At 47.7% G+C, this 24,605-nt stretch overlaps 1 protein-coding gene across 1 annotated transcript in view; it reads right to left on the bottom strand.

Annotated features, from left to right (window-relative positions):
* The window catches only part of CARMIL2 (capping protein regulator and myosin 1 linker 2), a 124,555-nt gene that overhangs the window by 63,966 nt on the left and 35,984 nt on the right, over positions 1 to 24,605 (bottom strand). Inside the window, exons 11-25 of the mRNA XM_014523007.2 lie at positions 24,063 to 24,157; positions 22,547 to 22,633; positions 21,466 to 21,575; positions 20,261 to 20,338; positions 18,596 to 18,672; positions 15,816 to 15,920; positions 14,088 to 14,157; positions 12,778 to 12,859; positions 11,633 to 11,729; positions 10,930 to 10,987; positions 7,735 to 7,907; positions 5,657 to 5,725; positions 4,466 to 4,559; positions 4,279 to 4,374; positions 3,570 to 3,698 (exon numbers count right to left, since the gene is read on the bottom strand). Of these exons, the coding sequence (XP_014378493.2) occupies positions 3,570 to 3,698; positions 4,279 to 4,374; positions 4,466 to 4,559; positions 5,657 to 5,725; positions 7,735 to 7,907; positions 10,930 to 10,987; positions 11,633 to 11,729; positions 12,778 to 12,859; positions 14,088 to 14,157; positions 15,816 to 15,920; positions 18,596 to 18,672; positions 20,261 to 20,338; positions 21,466 to 21,575; positions 22,547 to 22,633; positions 24,063 to 24,157 (1,420 nt within the window). The remainder of the gene's footprint in view (positions 1 to 3,569; positions 3,699 to 4,278; positions 4,375 to 4,465; positions 4,560 to 5,656; positions 5,726 to 7,734; positions 7,908 to 10,929; positions 10,988 to 11,632; positions 11,730 to 12,777; positions 12,860 to 14,087; positions 14,158 to 15,815; positions 15,921 to 18,595; positions 18,673 to 20,260; positions 20,339 to 21,465; positions 21,576 to 22,546; positions 22,634 to 24,062; positions 24,158 to 24,605) is intronic.

Raw genomic sequence — 24,605 nt, 5'->3', positions numbered from 1 at the left:
CAGGACCACAGCCACACCCTGTTCTGCTCTCCCTGCGAGGGGTCCCTTCCTAGGGATGTACCTGCATCTGCAGGCAGGGGTTCTGGGGGACAACACAGGAGCATCACCCTCCTCCACTGTGGATATCTTGGGGATCCTCATCCCTGCAGGCCCTAGAAGGCACACAGGGGGGGGACTTTGCCTGAGTAAGACAGATGGCTTGATGAGCTACAGGAAGCATTTTGAAACCTCCAATCCCAACTGAAATCTGTGAAAGAAAAAGAGTGGGACCCCTATGAGACTTGGGAAGCTAGAGCATCCCCAGGATGTCTACACCTGATGAGACTATGCTTGCTTGATCAGGGCTACCTCCCCACCCCCACTTTCTTCCCCCATGGAGTGTCAGCCACCCAACAAGCCTGGGTGGGAATGCTGGCTCCTTTTGGCCCATTGGTATCTGGGATCTGCCAAGTGCAGTAAGTATGGGGTTACTGCAAAGAGCTTAAGATGGCTGGCCAGGCAATACTCTTCCCATCAGTGGTGGCAAGTTGGACTATGAACAATGTCTGTGAAGGAGCTGCAACAAGTTTCCCCAGAACTACAGATGGACAAGATGCTGCACCCCTCTGCCCACCTGCCTGACTATCTCCTATCATTGACACCTTCCCAAGCCTCATGCTAACCCTACTCCTCCAGTTCACAGCAAGGGAACATCTTGGGAGGTCTACAAGAGCTTTGGTGGGGCACAAAGCCTGGAAAGGCTTCCCCTCAGTAAATAAATTAATCTAATCCTCATTCCCAACTCTGAAGTTAAGAGCTGTCAAAGAAGAATCCTTCTAGCACCTGGCAGCTGGAAGCAGAGATGGGTGACATTTTTCAGCTAAAAAAAAAAAAAAAAAGCACTTTGGCAATGCCAAAACATTTTGCAAATGTGTGTCAGTTTTGCAAAACTGTTGTGCTGAAAAACAAAATATTTGAAAAGGCTTAAACAGGTTTCACTGCCACATGTTCAAAACAAAACATTTCCTTTTTCATTCAAAACTCTTCAGTTTTATTGTAAAACCTTAAAGCCTCTACGTCTCAGTACTGCTTTCCATCAAAAACAAAACTTTTTGGGTTCACCAATTTCATTTTGATTGCACAGAACTGCCAGCCAAGTGAAAAAAAAAAAAATCAGCTCTCCACTCATATCCTCTTTCACTGGAAAGTATTCAGTTACCTTCCTTGATTTCTCCTCAAACTGAAGCTCATCTTCCCTTTTCTCTGTGGACAAGCCACCGATAGCAGGATCTATTCATGTAGCAGGCTTGCCTATCTTCTCCTGGCTCCTTGAGCTTAGAGAATTGCCAAAGCGATTGGCGGGGCAAACCCACCAATCAGAGACCAGCAGGGGAGGAGCCTAGGGAGGAGTCTGCCCTGCCCCAACTTCGGGGTGAGGCAAGGAGTGGACCTAATTGAAGACTGCGCTCCACCTCCCCCCCATTCGCCAGTCTTCAATCTGGCAGCAGAGCCCCAAAAGGGTATGTAAGGAGCTGCATGCACAGCATGTGGGGGGAGGGGGGGGCAACGAGGGACAGAGAAGAAAGAAGAAGCTAGGGCTGAGGAAAAGCTAGGGAAGAGCTACCCAGGGGGTGCTTCTAGTTGCCCTGAAGAGCCCAAAGACTCCACCGTCAGGTGGGAGTGGCAGGCAGCCATGTCCCCAATCCCTCACCATGAGAGAGCATGGCGAGCCAGTGTAGGCATTGCTGTATGAAGGGTCCGAGAGGGACCGGGACCTTGGGAGCCACTTGAGGCGGCTCGGGTCTACAACCCCAGCACCAGTGCAGCTGCCACCAGTGGTGATGCGTAGGGGGTGCACATTACTCGGTGAGAGTGCTGGCGCACCCTGACAGGCAGCATTCCCGGGGGGGGGCAGGTGAGAGTGCTAGTGCCCCTCGAGAGCGCCAGCTGAGGGGAGTGGGGGCACCAGGCAAAGTGGTCCCCTCGTGGCCAATCATGCTCACCTGGAAGTGCCAGCCGTGCACTGCCGCCACTTGCAGGTTGGCGGGATTGGCCACAGGCCTTCCCCGGTTGCTGACTGTCCACTGCGGGAGCAAGTGCCCCCCCCCCTTTCCCCCCTACTCAGGAGGCACCAGTGGACACTGCTGCATGGTGAGTCGTTGTCGGGCCGAGGGCCTTTGGAGGGGGCAGGGAGCGCTTTGGGCCCCATTCCCCACTGCTGGGTGCAGGGGCCCATGGACAGTGCAGCCTCCACAGTACGGTGGGCCTGTACTGGAGCCCCAGCCCTGGGCACACACAAGGCGGCCAAGGCACGCAACTGGCTGAGCAGGCTGAGTCATCCAGGCATGTGAGCCAGCCAGAGACCTAATGCGGGGACTGAGACAGAGCGCCCGCTGTAGAAGCCACTTGCCTAGCTGTGGACAAAACCCCGGGAACCCTTGTTGGACCCTACTCACCAGGAAGCACAAGTTCTTGGGCAAGTGGTTTCCCACCAGGGAGAATCATAGTGGATAGCCCCATCAGAGGGGTTTTATGCTAGAGAGAGTATCCTCTACAGGGGGGTATTTGGGATTACCAGACTTTCTGGAGTGTTTTTAACTGCTTGCTGTGTCTTATATTTTGGAGTATTTATTAACTGTTTATTGTGCTTTATAATTTGGGGTGCTTACCCATCAATTGTTGGGACATACTACCATCTGGGGACCTGTGGGCAAGGTTTCTTTCATGGGTCTTTGGGAGACTGCTATACTTACCTGTTCTGTTATTTGCTGACTTGAATATATTATATGTAAATATTTATCTTTATCATCTGTCCAGTTTATTCTATCCCCTCCCCTTTCATTCTGCACCTGAATAAACCATGTATATAGTTAAGGTATTATGTCCTGGTCTTCCTCTATAGAGACACTGGAGAAGGGGAAGCTGCAAACAAGCTGCAGTTTCTATCTCTAGCATGTACACTCTGCTGACCATCCTCTTCTATTGGAGAGGGGAGTACACTCTCTGGTACACCTGGGTTACATTCACATTAAGTTCCCATTTCCCAGGAAAAGAGCTAGAAACTGTTTTGTTTAATTCAAAGGGAAACTCTGGTCTCCTGGTGACAACCTCCTTTGATTTCTAAGCCTCTGCCATGGTACAGTTTACACACACATAACTACTTTTAAAATTAGAGTTTCAACTTATCTTTCCCACTGGGTAGCTCACCCAGGGTAGCTCCTACTCTTTTTGTCACAACATGAGGAGACTCTGGGGGACACGCTTTGGAGTTCTCTATTTTTGTGTGTTCTCATTCAAGAGCCCCTTATCCAATCCATGTCACATTTGCTAGGATTAAGTCTACCCCAGCCCCAAGCCTAATGCACAAATTTTGACAGGGATTTTGCTTTGTTTGTTGCAGCTGGGGGAAAGGGAACAATACTGGACTTAAGACAGAAGTGCAACCAAAGTCCTAACAACAGGGTGGGAAGGACAATTCTCCTTTATTTGATCTTCTTGAGGACTAGGCTAAAAGGCAGGCAGGAAAGGCCAGAGTAGTGGGAACAGCATCGTGGTGCACATCAAGAAGCAGTGGTAAATCAAAAACTTACACTGATGGAATGGTTTGCATTCTTAATGGATTCCTCTGCACTGAGGATATCAGCTTCCACCTCTCTCCCCAGGCATGAGTTCAGAACATCGATGTGCTTCTGTACACTGAGGCACAACTCATTCACCATCTAAAGCACAGCACAGACAGTGGTTATACATCAGGGTATGACTCCAGCAACCCTGCAGTCTCTGAGGAAAGATGGCCTTGTTTTTGAGGCACAGGCCTGGTATGCAGGGGCTCCATGACCAATTCACTGGGTGACATTTGGGAAGGCCGGTGAACCTGTACCCTGCCGCAGTTTCCCCAGCTACAAAACAGGAAGCCTGCCCTTTGCCTACTTCTCCAGGAGGTTGTGAAGTTTTGCTCATTGGTATACAATTAGCAAGAAGGGCAGACATTGTGTCAGCCCCTGACACTAATATTGCTATAGCTAATTGTGGGAGCAGACCTTGGTACCAGCTAAGGAGGGGCAGGGGCTACGTTCTGCTCTGGTGTTTGCCATCCAGAAGCAAACGGCTGGGTTCAATCCTGCCAGCACTAAATGAGTGCAGAAAAAGGTGCAATTTGCATGAGTTACATCCACGTAACTCCAACCCCAGTGCACTTTAGGGCCCAACCACCATTCCCTCAGACTTCCCAATCTTCTAGCCCTTGGCTGGTTCCCAGACAGGTGCAAATCAAGACTTTGGTGTTTAGCCCCCCTTGACCTGTTCGGATGAGCTGGTCACAATCCCCTGCTGCAGCCGAAAGGTTTGCTTGGGCAGGGCTCGCCGCATCTGGTTCCTCATTAGGCAAGATTGTATCTGCAATGTGCAAAAAGCCAGTCAGCAAGAAGGGTTTGGAGTCACAGGGTCAGTGAGCAGCATCAGGACCTGCCCTGCTCAAGAAACCAACCTTGTGCACCGCTTCTTCTGTTTTTTCTGGATTGTTCCGATATGCTTGCATCACATCACTCATTGGCAAAGGCATGGACTTCAGGGTGTAATTCCTAAGGAGGCAACATTATTTAGTTAAGGTTAGAAGAGTATCTTGAATTGTGATGGTTCTTGTATTCGCACAATGCTGTCTGATATTACTGCCTCTGCTTTCCAAAGGAACTTGAGGTAAATGACCCATATTTTCCAAGAATGCATCCTTAGCACTTTCTGAAAAATTGATAGTTTTAAGATGTTTCAAATGGAGAATACATCAAATTCATTCATGCCCTCAATTTCATCCTCTGGAAAAATCTGTGGAGATCCCTTTCTGCCTTCTGGGGAAGAGGGGGAGGATAAGGTTAAGATCAGTAATGTTCAAACAGCACTTGGAGATCTGTGCATGCAAGGTGGTGGGGAAGGTTGCAGTGTATCCTACTTCCTCAACGGGCTGTCCCAGTGCTGTATTCCAGCTACAGCACTGTGCAGCCACCTCAGGTTGCCACTGAGCTTTAAACATCCTGTCCACCTTGTCTTCTTCTCAAATTTAACTTTCACATCCTTCCCCCTACCAGGTACCACTCCTCCCTGTCCTGCATTCAAGTATTGAGGCTTCAGAACAGTGCAGCTAGCACCACCTCTATCAGAGATAATACATGAGATGCATTAAGGACTTGATTCTATTCCACCTATTGGCTGGAGCTAAGTGTGATTCTATTTCACCCTGTTTAAGTCCTGAAAATCCATTAATACATCTCACAAAAATCTGACCCTTAACACTGAGTCACAAAAAAACACTGAAGAATAGGACACATTCATCTTCTATATTAACTGTTTTCCAGGGACTCAAGTGGGATGCAACAGAATCTCAGCAAGGCACTTACAGTTCTTCCTTGTAGGCACGTATCTGGACTCTAACCCTCCACTGTTTCCATAATAGACACAAAACTGGGGGAGCCCCCAGCAGATGAAGGCATCATCTCTATGAGGCAGAAGCTCTGATGCCCTCGGAACCCATTCTAGACTTTGTTCTTTGTCAGTATCACCTTCCCAGTAAGCAACCAGGGTGAATTCCCTGCAGGAATGATCCCAAGCCAGAACTTCCCACACAGCAGCAAATCCTGCAAGATGGCACTGAGGATCTAAGGCAGAGACTCATCCACTCACCTACCTTTCCAAAGCACGCGCAACATCAAGGAAACCATTTGCCGTTGTGTTGTTTCTGTCCCAAATGACTGTCCTGGGAAGAGAAGAGAGATGTGAGCGCCCTCCCAAAAAAAGAGTCCTCCTTAGGACCTGTTCTGTAGGTGAATTAGAAGCAGAGATGCAGCCATCTCAAAGGCAAACTTCGCCAGACACCTAAGCAAGCTTGTTCAGCCCATTTCAAGGAGACAGAGGATTATATTCTCTAGTGCAGGGTTGCCAGCTTATACCCACCCAGACTGGATCCAGTCCAAAGAACCACTGGATCTGGGCCATGCAGCTTGGGCTTCACAGGTGTTTGGTAGCAGGAGCTTTGCCTGTCCTGCACTGCTCTGTGGCTGGGCACCTGGGAGCTTTCCCATACTGGGCCCGAACTGGGCAACTGGGAGAAGCAGCAGTGTAGGGGTCCTAGCACTAGCTTACCCTGGACCCAAGCTGGGCCATTCCAGCCAACGGCTGGAAAAGCATTCCCTTCCAGGGCTTCTAAATCCAGGCCAGGATTTGAGGAGATCCTGCAGGCAATTTTAGGCAGCACAAGCAGTATTAGTCATCTGGGAGTGAAGAGAGAACCACAGGCTCTGTCTGTTCCCAGTAGCCTCACTGAAAAATGCCATTTATATGCAGCCCAGGCTTGCCTCTTCTCTACTGCAAGGGATGTTACAAAAACCTCAATCAACCCACAACTTCCTACTGAGGTTTATTTGAATAGGGCTGAGAGGAGTAGCGCCCAAACACTTGCCCTACTGTGGCTCTGGATAGTGTGAGAAGCCAGTGGAACTGCAATTACCTTCAGTCAGAGAAGAAATGAGTCCAGCAACTCACCTGTGGAGTTTGCTAGTCAATTTACTGACACTGCTCAGAGCAGCGAGGCTCCCGTGCTGGGAGAAGGCATTTTTTTAGGTTCCCATTGTGCAAACAGCTCCATTAAGCCCAAGACTAAAGAATTAAATCGAGTCTGCTCCTCATTCTAATTAGAACGCTTTAGCATCACCGCAGCGTCATGTATGGGTTTAAAAATGACCACTGGGGCGCTTTAACTAAAGCGTCTCAAATGAGCTTTAGTTAAAGCATCCCACAGCCATTTTAAAATGTGTAGGGGCTTAATACACGTGGCACTGTGGCATTTTAATTAAAGCAGCTTTCCGGAAACCACTCTAATTAAAACACTCCCCCCACCCCCAACCCTGAGCACGTGTATAGGCACCCAAAAGAGTGGTTACACCTCAGTAACCCAAGCGACTCTGGGGAAAGTAGCAGGGCTAGGGTAAAGCATCTGGGCTGCCCACTTCCTTCTGTGTTGTGTGGAAGGGTGCTAAGGGGCACAGCTGTCCAAACGTGCACTATGACTTGGTCTGAGCTGAGAGGAGTTGAGGCGCAGCCATTCTTTCCCTCTCAAAGCAGAACAACTTCCCAAGCAAAGCATAAGACAATGGCAGCAGGAATTCCCCTCCTCAGGCCCGTCTCACTGCTGAAGGGGCTTGGAGCCAGTCAGTGACAGTGGTGCAGGAGAGATGTCCCACTCCACCAATAGCAGTTTGGGTAAGGGCAGCAGAGGACCAATCAGGAGTCCTGTGGGATGGGCAGTGCCATTCCCATACACCTTTGACATACCAGGTGTCAGGCCAGGTCCCTTTCTATGTTCCAAGGGGCTGATGGATCCAACAGCTCTCACCTTCTCCCAGCTGCCTACCCATAGTGCCTAACAGGGAGACAGACATACCAACAATCACAGGGTTTCCTTTTAGAAGCTAGAAACCCTGAATTCATAGCCCTGGTTCCTACCCTGTCCATGATGCTGCTTGAAGTACATGCAGAGGGCTGTCAGGTAATGGTATAATTAGTGCTGATAGGCAATGGCATGGAGATGCAATTGCAGAGTAACAGACACCTGCTTCTTATCCAAGCCCCACAAGTTGGCATCCACTTCATTAGCTGTGAAAGCCTTATGCAGCACTTTCACTGCAGCCAGGACAGTGCCAGGGCACAGCACACCCCCACACATGCCCAGAGGGAAACAAAGGAAGTAGGGGGTCCAGATCCTTTTACCTGAGCTTTGTGTTGATCTGCAGGGCCTTGGCTAGCATCCTGGCTCCTGTGTCACCCATTGTGTTCCCACTGATGTCCAACTTAATGAGGCTAGTATTACTGCCCAGAGCACTCAGAAGGACATTGGTTCCTGATTTCAGCCGTGAGTCAGCTACTGACAGGGACTGAAGAGGCTGGAAATAAAATAACATAGGGAGAAATGTCTAGGTATGCCTGGCAATGCAGGATCCTGGTTTCTCTCACGCATGCATTATCTCACTGCACAGATGGAAACCTGGTGGCTGCCAGCACAGTGAGATTTGTAGGTTCCTTTCCTCCCCCAAACTCCCTGTGCAGAAAGGAGAAAGCCAGTGAATGGCAGAGTTCCCCCAAAAGGTTCCTTCTGGAGCATCCATTGCCCTCCACATGCTTTATGATCTCCAAGCTGCATGCTGGGTTTCTCAGTGTGCTGCTTTGTAGTTTCATTGTGATATGGGCCTTGGCAGTCACTAACCGCAAGAGAAAATAATAATGAGAGCAAATTTGAGCCAGATCAAGATACCACATCTCACCAGAACCCAGATGTAGCAACTGGAAGTCCTTGTCATAAGCAGAACAGGCATGAGTGAGAAATCCCCATAGCATCATAGGAAATCCTGAACCTCTGGAGATTGTCTAGTGTCATCCCCTACTCAAAGCAAGACTATCCCTATCCAAACCATCCTATACAAATCCTTGTCTAACCCGTTCTTAAAATTATACAAACAAGTCTATCATACAATTACAAGGCACATAGCCCAAAGATACCATGGACACTATCATACAATTACAAGGCACATAGCCCAAAAACACCATGGACCCCCCCAACCTGCCACAGGTAATGCCAGAGGAACAGGGCACTGTCAATGACCTGCCAATGCAAGGATTGTTAAATACACTCAAGAGACCCAAGGAAGAGGACCATGCCCCCTGCTACAGAGGACGGCAAAACTCCCCATAGTCTAAACCAGTATGACTATGGGATAGAATTCTTTCTTGACCTCAAAATGTGGTGATCAGTTTGACCCTGAGTAGACAGGCAAGGACCTCTAACCAGGAACTTCTAGGTTTTAGTCCCAGTAGAAGCATCAGTACATCCCAGACAAGATCCCCAGCCTTTACTTACATCAGTGCTTCTGAGCAAGGCAAAACAATCCCCAACAGCTATAGCAACAGGAGGGGGAAGATTCCTTCCTGGTCCCGTGTGTAACCAGCAAAGCCCAGAAGCTTTAAAAAAAAAAAACAGATACCCTCTACTCTGTTCTACAATTTAGAGACAGCAAACAATTCCACACATCGCCCTCCCTTTCTACCATCCTTTCCCCTCCAAAAACTAATCCCAGCTCCTTTAAGCTTCTTCTGTAACTAAGTCAGTTGTAGAACTGCTTCATTTTGCTGCTAAGCATGGTTCTCTCCAATATCAATTTGCTCTGGGCTGCAGAGCCTCCCAGGTGGCATGAATAGGATATACACCCTTGCAGCCTTGCAGGTAGAACCTTTAAAAAGTTCCCAGGAGAGTTACCTCCCCCATGATGGGATCATCCTCACCTGCCCACGTGAGCCTCTGGGCAGTGACTGCTACTATTGGTGCAAGCAGTCACAACAGGGAGAGAATGATGAGGATGGAGGCAGTTTACTTAGTCTACACAATTTCCCCTTCTGCACAGTATGGATAATAGCACTGTCCTGCTGCAGAGGGCTGTTGCAAAGATAATTACACTAATAATAATTAGGTGCTCAGCTATAATCTTTGGGAGGGGATGGAGCGGGTAAGTATCCTGACAGATATGCATTCCTTTGATCCATAATACACAAAGGAACCAGGAAGAAAAAACACAGGACAACAATTCAAGGGAAAGGCAATAGATGAACAAGAGCAGAGCTGCACCTGACTTGATGCGAAGCCCAGCTTGGGCAGGAGGAGGGAATTCTGCAGGACACAGCCACTGTGTACACACTATAAAAGCCTGGCAGTCAGGCAAGGTCAGAAGAGGGGAAACTAATCCAATGAGATCTGGGCTAAACAGACTAGTTTTGCCTCTGGTCACAGCTGTTTAATGCACTATGCAATCATTACAGATTTTCTTTTAGGTCTTAACTGCAAAGATAAAGTTATGTGTGCATCTGCACCTTTGCCCCTTTTTTCTTTTTTTTTTGTGCTTCTTTTACAGTTTGAAATGGTTTGAAAGGAATTTCTTTACATTAAATTTCCAGCTGGGAAATTCTGTACTCCACAGAAGACTCCGTGAATGACTGGAAGACTAACAGGCTTATGACAACCCAAGCAACAGGACTGAAAACTAAGCACCTGACATGGAAAGAATGTTTAAATCAACATTGCTTTCTTTTGTTGCTATTAGTGTTTGTTTGTTTTAAACTTAAATGCCTGACAACCAGTTGGGAGAAAAGATCTCTTTGCGAAAACATCAACATTTTAATTAAGTGTGGTATATTCCAATCATGTTTCAGTTCTCTGGGCCTAAGAGGAAACCTTCCACAAAACAAGGAAGACTTGGCTTGATATTCTTTTTTTTTTTTCTTAAGGTAGAAGGCAGGGCAGAGTGGCACCTTAGAGACTAATTCACTGAAAGAGGCATAAGATTTCATAGGCAAGCACCTACTTCATTAGATGGTATGAACAAATATGACATCTTTGTAAAGCAGAAAAGAACTGAGCCAGGTATTTTTCTCTTTGCCAGGCATGATGACATGAGGATCTAGTCCCTGTTTGGTCTAAATAAGCCTTAACTGCCTACTTAGCTCCTTGAGAATAGACTCCATGATATTAGGTCCTTCTACACAAAATAAGAGTCCCACCACCTTCCTTCTGGGCTGCTCTTCAATCCCTCCATTTTATGAGATGTGTCTTTACTGCTCCTTGAATTGACAGACAGACTCTGCAAGCTCTTGATTCCTTTATTAACACTTGAAAGCACTTACATCATTCATTCCAGATTAAGAAAAGCAACAAAGAAAGAACAAATATGTCTTCATGGAGAATAAAGATGGTGGATCACTGACCTTCTCAGAGGAAGAGAATCTTCCATGGCCCAGCTGTCACTCACCATAAGGCAATGCTGTGCATAGAGGCTGTTACCACAGAGCAAAGCCCTGCACTCATTCACCTCATCCTCTTGGTTCAATAATATGATGATGTGCATCACAGAAGGTACTTACACAATCATCCTCCTGTGTGAGCTGAACAATCCGGTGAAGAACATCAGCAAGACTGTCCCTAGGGAAGAGGGTCAGAGCTGTCAGTTATAATCTTCAACCTGGAGCCAAGAAGCTTGAAGGTGTGGTCATGTCGACTCCTAGTTGAGGACCATTCTGTTTTGGCTTAAAACTACTGCCAACAGGTACCACAGCAGAATGGTTTTTCCCAACCTGTAGGTAGCTGTAATTTCCTCAGTGATAGTTAATGCACCCTCTCCACTTATTGGTCAGAGTGGACAGCTGTCCCTCTCTCAGGCCCCAGCCCCACTTCAGTCACATTTCCATCACATCTGCATTAGGGCAAGTGAGCATGAATGCAAAAAGCAAGAGGCCCTGCCCATGCACGCTTGCACTAGCTACCTATCCCAGCACAGCAGGCCTTGGGGAATTGTGACAGCAAATGACAATACAGTAGGGGCTGCAGTGTCATGGCTGAGCTGCTGACCACGGTTCTAATTTATAGGAACAATGCAATATAAAAAGGTGCAGTAAGCAGAAAGCTGAGTGGTTATTAACAAAGGATAACTATATTTGGAGCTGCAATTTAATAAACAAATGTAATATTACCACTTAACATATATCTATATTTATAGAAAACGGGTATTACGATCATACCTATCAGAGTCCTACCTAGGTACAAGCAAATATGTCATGTTATACTCACTTGGATTTGATGCTAAAATTCTTTCCTAAAGAGACATGCCTAATTGATTTGCTTCTCCCAATAGACAGCACCAAAGTGACCATATCAGAATCAAAACCTATAGGAAACAGGAGTGACAAGAATCATCCAAAATCAAGTCCAGCCCTTCAAAAATGCAGTGCCCTGAAGTGGCTCAGAGCAAAGATGACAAACACAGGCCCCTAGAGATAGATGAGCTGAACTCACCATGGGACGCCATGACTTCATCTGCAATGGGATTGTTCTGATCTATCCAGCTCCACCCTTTTTAAATACCAAAATCTACCTTCCTAATTGCAGGCCAGGCACCAGACATAATTGTCCTGTGATCCTAAGGCTTCCAACAGAGCAGAGCAGCAGAAATGTCTATGTGCAATATGACAGCTAGAGCTTTGCAGGAACCATCAGAAACTCCACGATTTCAAATTTATTTTCATTCTGAACTGGAACAAAATAAAGGAATTTGGACAATTCCTCTTTCAACTTCTCATCCAATTATAAAAGTTAGAAGGCAAAACATTTTGGAATAAAAACCATTTCAAAGGAAAAAGCAAAATGTTTTGTTCTCACAATATCAACTATCAAACAATGCTTTATTTCAATGTTTTCCTTTAAATGAATTTTCAACAAAATCAGCACGTCTCCCTGTTCCTCAGTGGCAGCCCATACCATCAACCAGCCCTACCTGCAACACAGTGGACAGTGTACCCACAAGCCATACCATGCTTGCTCCTGTTTTTAACATGAATTAATAGAGACAGAAGCAAAAGTTAAGCACCAAATAACAGCAGTGGTATTTTTTCTTTCATAGGAAGAGGGATCGCAAGGAAATAGAGAAACAAACCTATGACTAGGTGGTATTCACACAAACAAGTTCTTAGATCCCTGTAATACCACACAATGCATAGGGCAGCTCAGAAGTCCACCTCACTTCAGAAAAATATGCTCTGCCATGTTTTATATGGTTATTTTACTGAGTTCATGGACTCCTGCCTTAGTGACCATTGTGGCAGGTAGTTTATCTTGTTTTTTGCTGAGCAATAGCATGCAGCCTTGTGCCGAAGTGAGTCAGAATACAGTCATTTCCAGCCATTGTGAATAAGAACCCCCCCCCCCCATATACTTACCATTGTCTGATAAATCCAAATCACTAATTGAATTGGCATCAAAAATCAGATCCTGGATCACCTGGGCACCTGCAGATCTCAGCTTCAAACAAACAAACAAACAAACAAACCAACCTATAAAAAGGAACATTTTCATTTCTATAAACAAACATCTGGCCGTGGGAAAGTCCAGTCAAGGATAAACAGAGCTAGAATCATTCTGAAATACAGGGCAAACATTCCACCCACTAAAAACTACCTGCTGAGTGTTTTCTTTTATTACAAGATGAATTTATTCCAACAGGAAACAGAGGTAGATCCATCAGTGAAAGTGCTTGAGAGATACTGTGTGTAGAGGAAGCAGTAAAAGACGATATCCCAGAGCACTGAGACAACAAGTTTTAGTCATGGGACACAAAGCATTTCACGGAAGACCACAGGCATCACCATCCACATTTTGTGGATGGGAAGGCAAAGGGATTAAGAGAGCATTTTCAAAAGACCCAAGTGACTTAAGAGCTCAAGGTCCAGCCTCAAAAGCCACTTAGTAGTCTTGGTCCCATTGACTTCCCAGAGGACTTTTGTCCTTGAGCCATTTAAGCACTTGTGAACCTTTCATCCCACCCACAAGACCCTCAATAATGCTTAGAAATTGATTATGATGCCCTTCGCCCATCCCAGAGCCTTAACTGCCAGCAGGATCACTTCAGAAGGTGCTGTTAATTAAAGATATCTGTAAAACGCTGCAAAATCCTCAGAGAACAACACTAACATTCAGGCTCCAGCAGGAAGAGCATTGGGCTGGCTCACTGAATCTCCCAAATGAGTGTTCATATGCAAAATGGGCACCATAATTCTTAGCTGCTTCTCAGGGTGCCGAGCAAATTGTACAGTACTCTGGAGCTGCAAGGTGCTACTAAGTTGCTTTATATTATTAAAAGCATAATGCAAATGCCAGGGATTTAATTTAGAACCCCTCATGCTTTATCAGTGTCAGCGGCTTTATGCTGGATACACTCCCTGGTTTTACATTTTTTGCACAGGAACAGCTTATAAATGCACAAAATCATAATCAAACAGGAGTAGACAGTTGCCAACTTCCCCAATGGACAGAAGTGTAACTCAGCACCACTACATTGCTCTGCCCAACCTTGATGTTCTTTAGTGGGAGCAACATGGGCTGTGCACCCACAGATGCTCAGATCAGAAGCACCAGCTGACTTCGGTTGTCAGTCAGCTTTGGCTCCACTTTAAAAGGAGGGTAGTTGGGTCACTGCAGGGTAGGTCTCATTCCACTGCTCAGCCCTGCCTCCTCATAGTTATGTCCTCACCTCACAGTTACTAAGGTCCAGGTGCAGGTCACTGATCTGACTGTTATATGCCAGACCCTGGAGCAAGGCCCTGAAAATGAAACAGAAGGAAAGGGTGGGAAAGCCACTGCAGAACTGCTGTGGGACATAGAGCAGAGGATGCAGGATACACTCCTCGTCACCCCAAGGGAATCCTTCAAGATCTATTACTAACATTGCTACCACTCACCCTTCGAGGAGCAGCATATGCCCAGAGATGATGGCTAGGTAACATGCTATCAGTGTTACTATAAAATCCTGGCTGCATAAGCAGTCCTGGTGTTTGTTCCCCGAGCCTACAGATGGGCAGTCCATCCTGACTGCTCTGGGGCCCAATAACAAGCTTCATCACTACCCACTCTGTGTCGTTCCCTTACAGCACTGACTTGCTGCCCACCACCACAGTGTAAGAGCACCTTCCACCTAACTGAGTCTCCGATTAAGATTCTTCTGGACTCCATGGAGCATCTGGCACTGCACGCACTTTGGGGTCCCTCTACTATCCTCTGCTGTGCAGTAGGAGGCTCACTCTCAAAGGCTTGCCCTGGCTTCCCACAGGGCTATAAATTAGGTAAGGATCAATTAGGAACAGACTGGGCCCAAAGACCACCTAGTCTGGACACACAGGAAACCTACTGCCACAGAGGACAGCTAGAAACATTAACTGGGCTTTGCGCTAAGGGAGTCCATAGTCAGATGGGGTCAGGCCAGGCACTCTTCTCCTTGTGCAGCAGGATCAGGGCTGAGCTACACCCCCTTCTCCCCACACAGCTGGATCAGGGAAGGACCACACGCCCTTCTCCCCACGCAACTGGATCAAGGCCAGGCTGCTCTTTGCCATCACACCTGTCCCAGGTAACAGCCACCACACCTGCCCCAGGTAACACACTCCCCATCCAGCCCACAGGAGTAAAAGATTGAGCACCACTGTTCTAGAGGACCATGTTTTTATATCACACATGCATATGCATACACACACACACACACACACACAGAGGACACTTACACTCGTTTACACAGTAAGGGCTGATTGTCAGTGGAGTGTGGCTTGTCCAGTGCCGAACATGTTTGTAAACCCAGCTCTGATAGGGCATGAGAAACCATTGAAAATCTGGCCTACTGTTCCTTGGAAAGCCCAGCCCCAAACACCAACCATGCATTTCACTAAACAAATGCCAGGCCTGGCCCAAAGCATACTGGAGTCAGTGGCAGGGTCTCTACTGACTGCAAGGGGCAGGCTCCCGGTGGATCTGGCTCTGGGGGTCTGTAGGAGTCATGCCAGTGCAATACAGTGGAGTAGCATCATACGTGTATTTAACTTACGCAAATTCAACTATACGCGCTCGGCAAAAAAAAAGAGAAAAATAACAATTTAAATAGTGCGGGCAATTCCGCTCACCATTCCACTCAATGAGTTCCCGCCTCTCATAGTGTGAGCATCTCGCCACGCTGAGTGTGATTCTAGTGTTTAAAGATACGCAATCAACTTCTCGAGCTGAACCAGAGCCAACCACTTTGTCTACGACTCGCGCTCCATCACCCAAGCCTGGCCCATCGTCTCCTGGATCGACATCAAGCTCTGACGACCTCCCAATATGGGCGATTTAAGGGATTTTCAAGGCTAATTTTGACTATATGCGATTTTCGCCTTACACGTTGACTTTAAAACCTAACACCCGCGTAAGATGCGACTCCACTGTATTTCCTTACCGGAGAACGTCTGGAGGCAGCTTGGTTCCAGCTAATGAAACATACTTGAGGACGGAGGCGTTGCTGAAGAATTGCTTGATAGCAGGAGTGACATCTTTCACCCTTCTAAAAGAAACAAAAAACAGGCATCATATCCCAACCTATTCTCCCCTCCTCTTCCTGGAATGCTGATTTTTACCATAAATTCTCTGCATCCCTCTGCTAGTAGCAATGCACACATCACTGAACCCAATGCTTTAGAATAGCTGCAACGTCTTTCAGATGAAACCCTCTGTAACAAGCGCTCCTCCCAGGGTGGCCGTGACGCCCACTGGTGGTCACTCAGCCCCTGCTCTGCCCTCACTCCTCATGCTTGTTCTACTTCACCTAACCTGCCACACCTTGTTATTCTTAGATCTTTGAAAAAAGGAGGCTGCCCCAGGAATTCCTGATCCCAAGCTGGTATTCAGGTGTCTCGACTTTGCTTTAAGGGCTTATATATGGCTCAACTGCCCCTTACACCACGCCCATGCCTCACAGATGTCACCGTTCACTATCAAGCTGTCTCTTTCTGCCCACACCTGGGGACTTCACCCATCTTGGCTACTCCTGGGTATGGTCTTGGGTCCTTGACCCTGATCCCACCACTCCTGAGGGACTGGGCCCCTGGCCCTGACTCAGCCTCTCTATGGGCTGCAGGTCCCTGACCCTGTCAGTTTCTGGCTATGGCCTCTCCTTGACCTTTGGCACCTCCTGGGCACTGGCCCTGCTCTTGGGCCAGTTGAGATCTCCAGGCTCCCTGACCCAGGTAGTCACTGGCTGTAGCCCCTCCTTGACCTTTGGCTCTTCCTAGGACAGTTGAGACCTCTGGGTTCCCTGGCCCTGTGCGCCCTGCCTGTGTTATGAATCAATGGCTCTGCCTCTCACCCCTTGCAAGCTAAAGGTCCCTGACCCTCCTTGCTTTCACAACCCTTCAGCTGCAGCCCTGCCCTTTAACCTTGTCTCCTATCTTTTGGGCCCTGGCCCCACTCTTAGGCCACCTAAGACCATTACCGCCCTTTGTCTCAATTCTCAGACCACTAGCCTGCTTATCCCGGTCCAGATGTTTGCCAGGAGCCTTGCTGCAGCTGTTCAGGAGTTCTTTGCATCTCAGCTGCCAGGATCAAGCCACAACCCCAGCTCAGGGTCTGGGCTTAAATCCTGTAAGCCCAGCCCCATTTTGGGTCACGTGACTCCTAACTGCCTCCTGCAGCATCTGCAGACTGCTTTATCTACCGTCTGCCTCCTCTTAAAATAGCAGGAGCACCAAGCCTCCTGCTACACCCCTAAATACACAAACCTTTAACAAGGAGGATGTGTTCTTATCTACAAATTGCAAGATTTCGAGGGGGAGATCCAAGCTAAAAACAGTACCTAAGTCTCTGACAGGGGAGCACAGAGCCCTCCTGCTTCTCATCTGTGACAATCATGGAAACTTCCTCTATATGAGAGACAAACCAGGTCAAGACTACAGACAAAAGCACCCTGTAATGCCAATAGACCACATATACAAGCAGCAACCAGAGCATGAAAAATCAAAAGCACAATTCATATACATGTAACAAGACTCTTTCAAATGATCTTTGAGATTCTGCTCAACTGTTATCATAAAGGACTCTATTATTATTTAAAATCATTTGCATTTCTACACTTTGCTTTGCTTTTCCGTTTGAAACTCTCAATGCAGTAAGCATTTTAATTAACTGATCCTCCCTGCCCCCTGCAAAATAATGTATTATCCTCATTTTTTAGCAGGTAAAATTGACAAATAACAATGTAAAAAGAAAACTGAAAAATCATAATGTCACCTAGGAGGTCAGCATCAATGCTGAGCACAGAACACAGATCCCCTGACCACAGCACCTTGGTTTTACTAAGTATCCCACCTTCTACCCATTACAGGACCATATAATCACATATCACTGTATTACTGAAGAAAAAAAATGTCCCCTGCCATAAAGTGCTTGAGTGCTTTGCTTTCATAAGAAAGCTGCACCAGTCTAAGTTCAGGTGTGACTGCAAACCTGTTTGTTCAACTGGTGCAAAATAGCCCTGCAAACAGGTCACAGCAGAGGATGTCCTGTTGATGATGTTTAAGCTGAACAAAAAATAATGCAAATATCTGTGTCCACAGTGTGTTCATTCTGAGTGCTTCTGTCCCCATTCAGATAGCGGGAGGGAGACGGTTTTTCTGTCCCTGTTTTCTTGAAATTCATAACTAAACATTTGATCACAACAGCACAGAGTTCTCCTCAGGGAGTGTTAAGGACAGAGGCCTCATATAGACATTTAGTTTCTCCCAGAAGAGTCACTGCTTTCCCAGGAGAAACCACAAGTGTACAGACATTTAGGCTTTTTCTCCCAAAGTAAAAATAGCCACTCTCAGAGAAAAATGACTTGGGAGCAACCAGGATTAATTCACTCCCAGGAGAGTTTCTGGAGATGCTGTGAGACTTTGCTATAAGGAATGCAGCAGTGTGATGGACACACAAAGCAGAAAGACAACACTGGAAGAACTACTAGGTCACCTGATTGGCTGCTTGGGCCCATGTTCAACAATCTTGCCTAGAGAAGAGGGAGCAAAGTGCCATGAATTCATTCCTGGAACTGCACCTGTGGCAATCACAGCTACTGCACTAACAAAGCAGTGAGAAGCACCTCCAAGCATACAGGTGACAGCACACTGAAGACAAGCACACCTCTGAGCCCCAGCAGCTAGACACAGATACAGTGATAAAGGGAGGGGAAATCCTTGAGCTTACTTGTGTGAATAGATGTTTTTGGAGAGATCCAGATGCACAAGGTTAGCACGGCATCCCTCGGCTAATGCTGCAAAAAGCTTAAAAAGGAAAGGAAGAACTGTAAAATGAGGAAAGGGCCACCCAGCTCACTCTTCACTTCACCCCTTCATTCCCCCTCCTTCCCTGGCCTCAGTGGCTTCCTATGCTACCCTGTTGCTCCTGGACTGCAAGACAATCATGCTCCCACATCAAATCCCTCTTCAAACTCCTTTCAACACAGACCACAGCTTCCATGTTTCTGAAGCAGAAATGCTGCTGCCACCTTCGAAGAACTAAACGCCTCCCTTCATACTGCCCTGAGAGGGAACCTCCACCTGCTCCACCAGGCTGTGGGATCAGGGACTTGTCTCTCCTGCTGTGACCTGCTGTAGGCAGGAGACATGAGGCCCAGGGAAGCTAAATGACTTGCCTAGTGTTATGTAGGAAATCCATGGAACAGCAGAGAACTGAACCCATGTCTCCCAAGCTCACTCACTCACAACTGGGCCATGCCTCCTCATTAACACTAATGACAGCCCTTTAGTGTGTTTGTTGCTTGTTTTACACAGACACTACCGGAGGGCTTCAAGGCACGATTCTGCTATGAAAGTGCAACCAAAATGGGTCCCCTGGTGGCTCAGTGACATCTGCTGAGCTGAATGACCAAGTGCTATTTATTAGTCCCAGGAGCTCTGCAGAACAAGTCCAGCTGTGGGGGAGGGGGTTTCTGTTCCTTCTTTCCCACCAACAGACATGTTTATTAATGACCTGCTTTTCAGAGCTATCAGCACCTGCAGCTCCCAGTTAATATCAGGCCACCACCAGCTGCAAGCCAGAAAGGGCAGTGGGGCCACAGGGTGTCACCAAAGGCATAAGAGGCCTTGCAGACACTTATTGGTGATGATGACACACAAGGGGGAAAGGAGCCAGCTGACTCTCAGACCATGAGGAGTTGGCAGGGCTGGCTGTTTGGGATAAAGAGAGGGGGCACTTTTGGTTTGTAAATGAGCAACCTGAGATGGAGTCAAAGAGAGGAGGACACTGATACTCCAGGCCAGAACAGCCTTTTAAGATTTTTCACTGTCAGTGAAGGCGATAGGAAGACTTACACATAGCAGTGACAGCACAGGGAGCTTCAGGAGACAACGAGCTCATCTGGAACCCTGACTTTGGCTGAACAAGTCAGCTGCAGGTTCAGAGAGCTGATGTAATTCAAGACTGAGCTCTAAATGCAGTGCTCAGTGCCAAGGCTGAGCCAAGCCTGGATACTGGAGCAGAGACTTATTTCTGATGTTTAATAAACTGCTGCATCCAGACTTTCACTTTTGATCATTGGGCATGAGACACGCAGCATACAGTGTGAAGCTGCTACTTCTCTCTGCAAGAAGGACTCCTCACCAGGTGAAATGCAGTCTGTGTTAGCTCATCTGCAAGAGGATGTGGTGTGGGTGGGGTGGGCTGCACTGGCATGCAGAATACTGACTCTTTGATTGCACATTCTGCACAGCAGACCTACGGTTTGCAACACCCAGGCACAAGCCCCAGCGATGACAGCAGTGCCATGCTGCTGTACAGCAAGGGCTTCCTGAGCCATGTAAAGTGTGCATGAGTGCTGTGGTCAGTGTAGAGAAGTGGCTGGTCACTTACTGCATCCAAAGCACAGTCTGTCCCAGACAGGTTAAGGTGAGACAATGAGTTGGAGCAGCTGAGGAAACTATGCAAACTCTGCAAGAAAAAGACATGGGTTTAAGTAGTTCCTAGGAGGGACTCCGAAGGCAGCATTTCTTCCCAAAGGGAGTCAAATGTGGGATATTCTTGGCTGCAGATGGTGATCTGGGGCCTGGGCCACAGGGAGTCTTCACTGTTACCTGGGGCCATAGGAGACTGGTAGGGGGTGCATGGGGGTGCACATGCCACCCCTGACGGGGCCAGTGCCCCTCCTGACAGCTGACACTGATGCTGTCGGTAGGGCTGGTGCCCCCCAACAGGGCTGCCATCATCAACGGCTTCTGCAGGTGTCCCCCCCACCCCAGATTCAGGAGGCACCAGTCACTCACGCCTGGGGCCTGGCAGCCAGTCAAGTTCTTTCCCTCTTTAGTGCTGGCATTTATAAAAGGAAAGGAGAAAGCAAAGACAAGCCAAATCCACCAGGATTTAGTACACACCCCTGGCCAAGGGCTCCCCTTCCTTCTTGTACAGGCCTCCGGGTGGCTTCTCAGGCCCTTTCTCCATGCATCAGAGAAAGGTGAGAGAAACCAAAAAGGAGGCAGCCAAGTATGATTCTCAGTACTGGCAACTAAGGAGCAAAGCAACCTGCGACCACATTTGATAACCTGCCTGTGATTCTGAGGATATAATCAGGGGCCTCAGCACCAGATTTTCAGAAACACTGAGTGTCCAGAATTCTTGCTGAAGTCAACGTGCATGGAGTGTGATGGGCACCTCAGAGTTGGGTTCATGTAGTCTCAGGCTGGGCACCCAACACCAGCAGCAACTTCCAAATATTTTGGCATTAAGGACAATATGGATAGCTGAAAATCCTGCCCAAACCTTGCAGCAGCAGGCCCACCTGAAGGGCCAGATTGCCCCCTACCTAAATCTTTAATCTTCCAGAAAATACCAAAATGCGGTGTGCATATATGCAGGTACACACATAAGAGAAGAACAAACCTGCATGTGTACATGTGCACATGCATGGGTGTGCGTGTGTGTGTGTGTGTGTGTGTGTGGGCACCTACTTCCACGTGCAAGCCAGCATGAGAGAAAAGTATTGGATCTCTAAATCTGCTTCGGTATTATCAGCATTTCTCTGGCTAAAACCATCCCGCCACCTACACACTCTTCATACATACGCTAGCATCCTCTGTGGCAAGAATGCCAGGATTTCCAGAGAGATCCAGGTGATGAAGGGAAGTACTGAAGACTCCATTTGCTGCAAGGGACTGGCATAAAGTATTCATTCCTGTGAGGTGGGAGAAAGAAGAAATCAGAAAAGTAACCCCGTGTGGCAGGCAAGCATTGTGGTGAGCGAGTGGATTCACAGCTAATGGACACAGAGAGAGCAAGAGCAGTATTCCAGAACCTTGTTGTCTCAGTTCACCCTAGTGCAGCCTCCCTTGGCTTGGACTGTGGCTTGGTGAAGCTGGGAAATCTGGGAAGATCAGCAAAGAAGTGATTTCCCATGTTGGGTGCAATTCCATAGAGGATTCTCTCCTTAATGATCCGTACGTAACCTACAAGGCACCTTGGACTTAAAGCCATAAAATTGATAGGGACCTTGAGGGTCATCTAGTCCAGCCCCCTTGCACAAAGGCAGGATTCTCTGCTCCTAAACAATCCCAGACAGCTTGAAAACCACTGGATTCAACAACTTCCCCAGCAGCTTGTTTTTTGTCCTACAGCTCTCCCCATTGAGATAAAGAAACACTTTTAAAGTGTCAGCCCTCACATGCTACAAGAATCCAGCAGCAGTGTGCCCAGCAGAGCCCTCTGGCTTCTTGACATTGAAAATATCTCCCTCTGCAACACCCACTCAAAGTTCCCAAGCCAGCCAAGGGGGCAAAGCTGCCCCAGGACAATGAGAATTCATTGCATCATTTAGACTAGACTAGACTGTACCTTTAAATTATATTGCCTGGCAAGTGCTGAAGCCTCATCAATCTTCCATGAACATCATAAGGGGAAATGCAAGCCAGAGCAGCCCCTGCTGTACCCCCTTTTACACTCCTGCTCCTATAAGGCCAGCTGTTCTGGCTGCTGCCAGTCCCTGCCCAGTTTGGGAAGGTTGCCAGCACTAGCATAGAGCAACATGGCCTCTGCAGATGTTCTCAAAGTTGGCACAGTTCCCTTTGCTTGCCTGAGCCCTCAAAGGTGGCACAGAGGATCTCTGAGCCCCATTCCCAGACCCCAAGCAACACCAAGGAAACCAGATACCTTTTGCAGTCAGCGAGGTCCTGGAGAAGTTCAGGCTCTGCAGGCCCTTTGACCGTTTCTCCAAGTGCCGGCTGAAAGCAATTATCCCTGAGGAAAGAGCAGAGTTACCCCTGGGACTACGCATGGCAGTCTACTAAGTCACTACAACAAGGAGGTAACAGGTAACATCCTGATCCCGCTAGCTTGGCCATTTATTCAAGAACATACTAGGAACATTATCACTTATCAGCAAACACTGGCCATCTGGAGTGGTAAGCAAAGGAGAAGCAGCTTGCCCTCCACCAACCTGACCAGGCTGGCAATTCTCAAGGCAAATTTGCCTTCCCAGTGAACATCAAATTCAAGCCACCTGCCAGAAGCAAGCATCCTGAGCCTGATGAAATAATGCTGTGCTCAGATGCAGCAGCTCCCTTCATTCATATTGATGGAAAAGGCTTGTATCGAGCCCTGAAAAGAACTCGGTGCTAAGGTTGATGGCTGAGTTGTACAACAGGCAGCAGGTTTGTTCCTTCTGCTCATGGAGAAGCTTTATACAGCCCTGTGCTAAGTCTGCAGTAAGGCAAATGATTTCATGACTAGCTATGAAGAAAGTCCTTTGGTTCATGAGCAGTAACTTGAATGTTGTTTATTTGATTTTGAACTCAAGTTCCCATCTGCAGCTCTTGTAGTAAATATGCAAAACAAAATGAAAATCACAAGACAGCAATGCAATAACCCTAAAATAATCCTTCAAGGGGCCCCGTTCTTGCCCTCATTTCCCTCCCACCCCACACACTAGGGAAAAGGTGGGCTTTTCAATTTCACTCAGGAGAAGTTTAGCTGAACTCAGAAGGGAGACTAGCTGCTTGCCCAAGGTCCTGGCAGGGTCACACCAACTGACCCTATCCACTGTTCTTCCTTGAAGGGCACCCAAAAAGCACTTGGCACAGGCTCTGTCTGTCCTGGTGAAGAGATAGCAGGCTACAGCCCAAGGGATAAGACATGTCACAGCTGAGTGTAAAGCACCAGCTGTTGGCACAGTTCCCTTTGCTTGCCTGATCCCTATTCCTTGCTTCCCCCCCAGCTCTTCTTGTGGATTTATAGGGCCCTTAAACATATAAAGGTACAGTCTACACTAATGGGAGGGTGGCCTTTTTGGCAGATGTGCGATAAATTAGTCCTGCATCCTCCCTGACTGCCACTCCCATCCCCTTCCTCTGTCCAATCTGCTGTTCTGCTTTCTGCTTCATACTCTGTGCTCCCTTCCTGATCTGCTGCTCTGCTTTCTGGCCCCTGGCCTGTCTGCTACTGTGCTGCCTATCCCCTTCCTGCTCTGCCACATGCCATACACAGACTGCTTATGCCACTGGTGGTACACATGCCACAGGCTGGCCACCCCCAGTCTACGTTGTTTCCCACCATGCTAGAGAACACTCTGCCCAGTTTCTCTTACTGTGTACATGACAAATGCTGTTATTCTGATTCATTTAGTGCCCAGTAAAGGGACCCAGTCTATTATGATGGGAGCATGAGGTACCTCTGTCCTCCAGCTGGTTGCCAGCTAGACTGATTGTGCTAAGAGCAGAGTCTGGGTGCCTGCTTAATGCCTGGGCCATCCTCTGAGCAAATTCACTGCAAGGAAAAGGAGCACACTTTATAATACATCCCATATTGCAGAGAACTGGCACTACTGCAGTGCAGGCCTCTAAAGAGATATCCCCACTGTGCCTCCCAACCATTTGCAAAGAGATCCCAGCCCATGCTAAAGAAAACAGCACCTCAGCCAAATCATGTCTGCATGTTGGGGGTGAGAGGGGAGCAAATGCACACCTGTGCACAACTGCATGGATGCATCAGGCTTCTGAGGTGCTGTGGGAATTGTGCTGAACAGTGGTTCTTGCTTTACCAATTTTTCTAGCCACATAACCATCCCAGCACTGGCTGATGTGCAAAGGGCTAAGGGACATGATCACAGACATGGTCCCACTGCCTTTCTGGTAGGCAGGCTGTGGTTCTCCTTGAACACGGCATAGCAGACCACTGTCTCATCAAAGAGCAAAAGGATGAACATGCCCCTGCA

The sequence above is a fragment of the Alligator sinensis genome, unplaced genomic scaffold (assembly GCF_000455745.1).
Source record: "Alligator sinensis unplaced genomic scaffold, ASM45574v1 scaffold260_1, whole genome shotgun sequence".
NCBI lineage: Eukaryota > Metazoa > Chordata > Crocodylia > Alligatoridae > Alligator > Alligator sinensis.
This window is presented reverse-complemented; position numbering and strand designations above follow the sequence as displayed.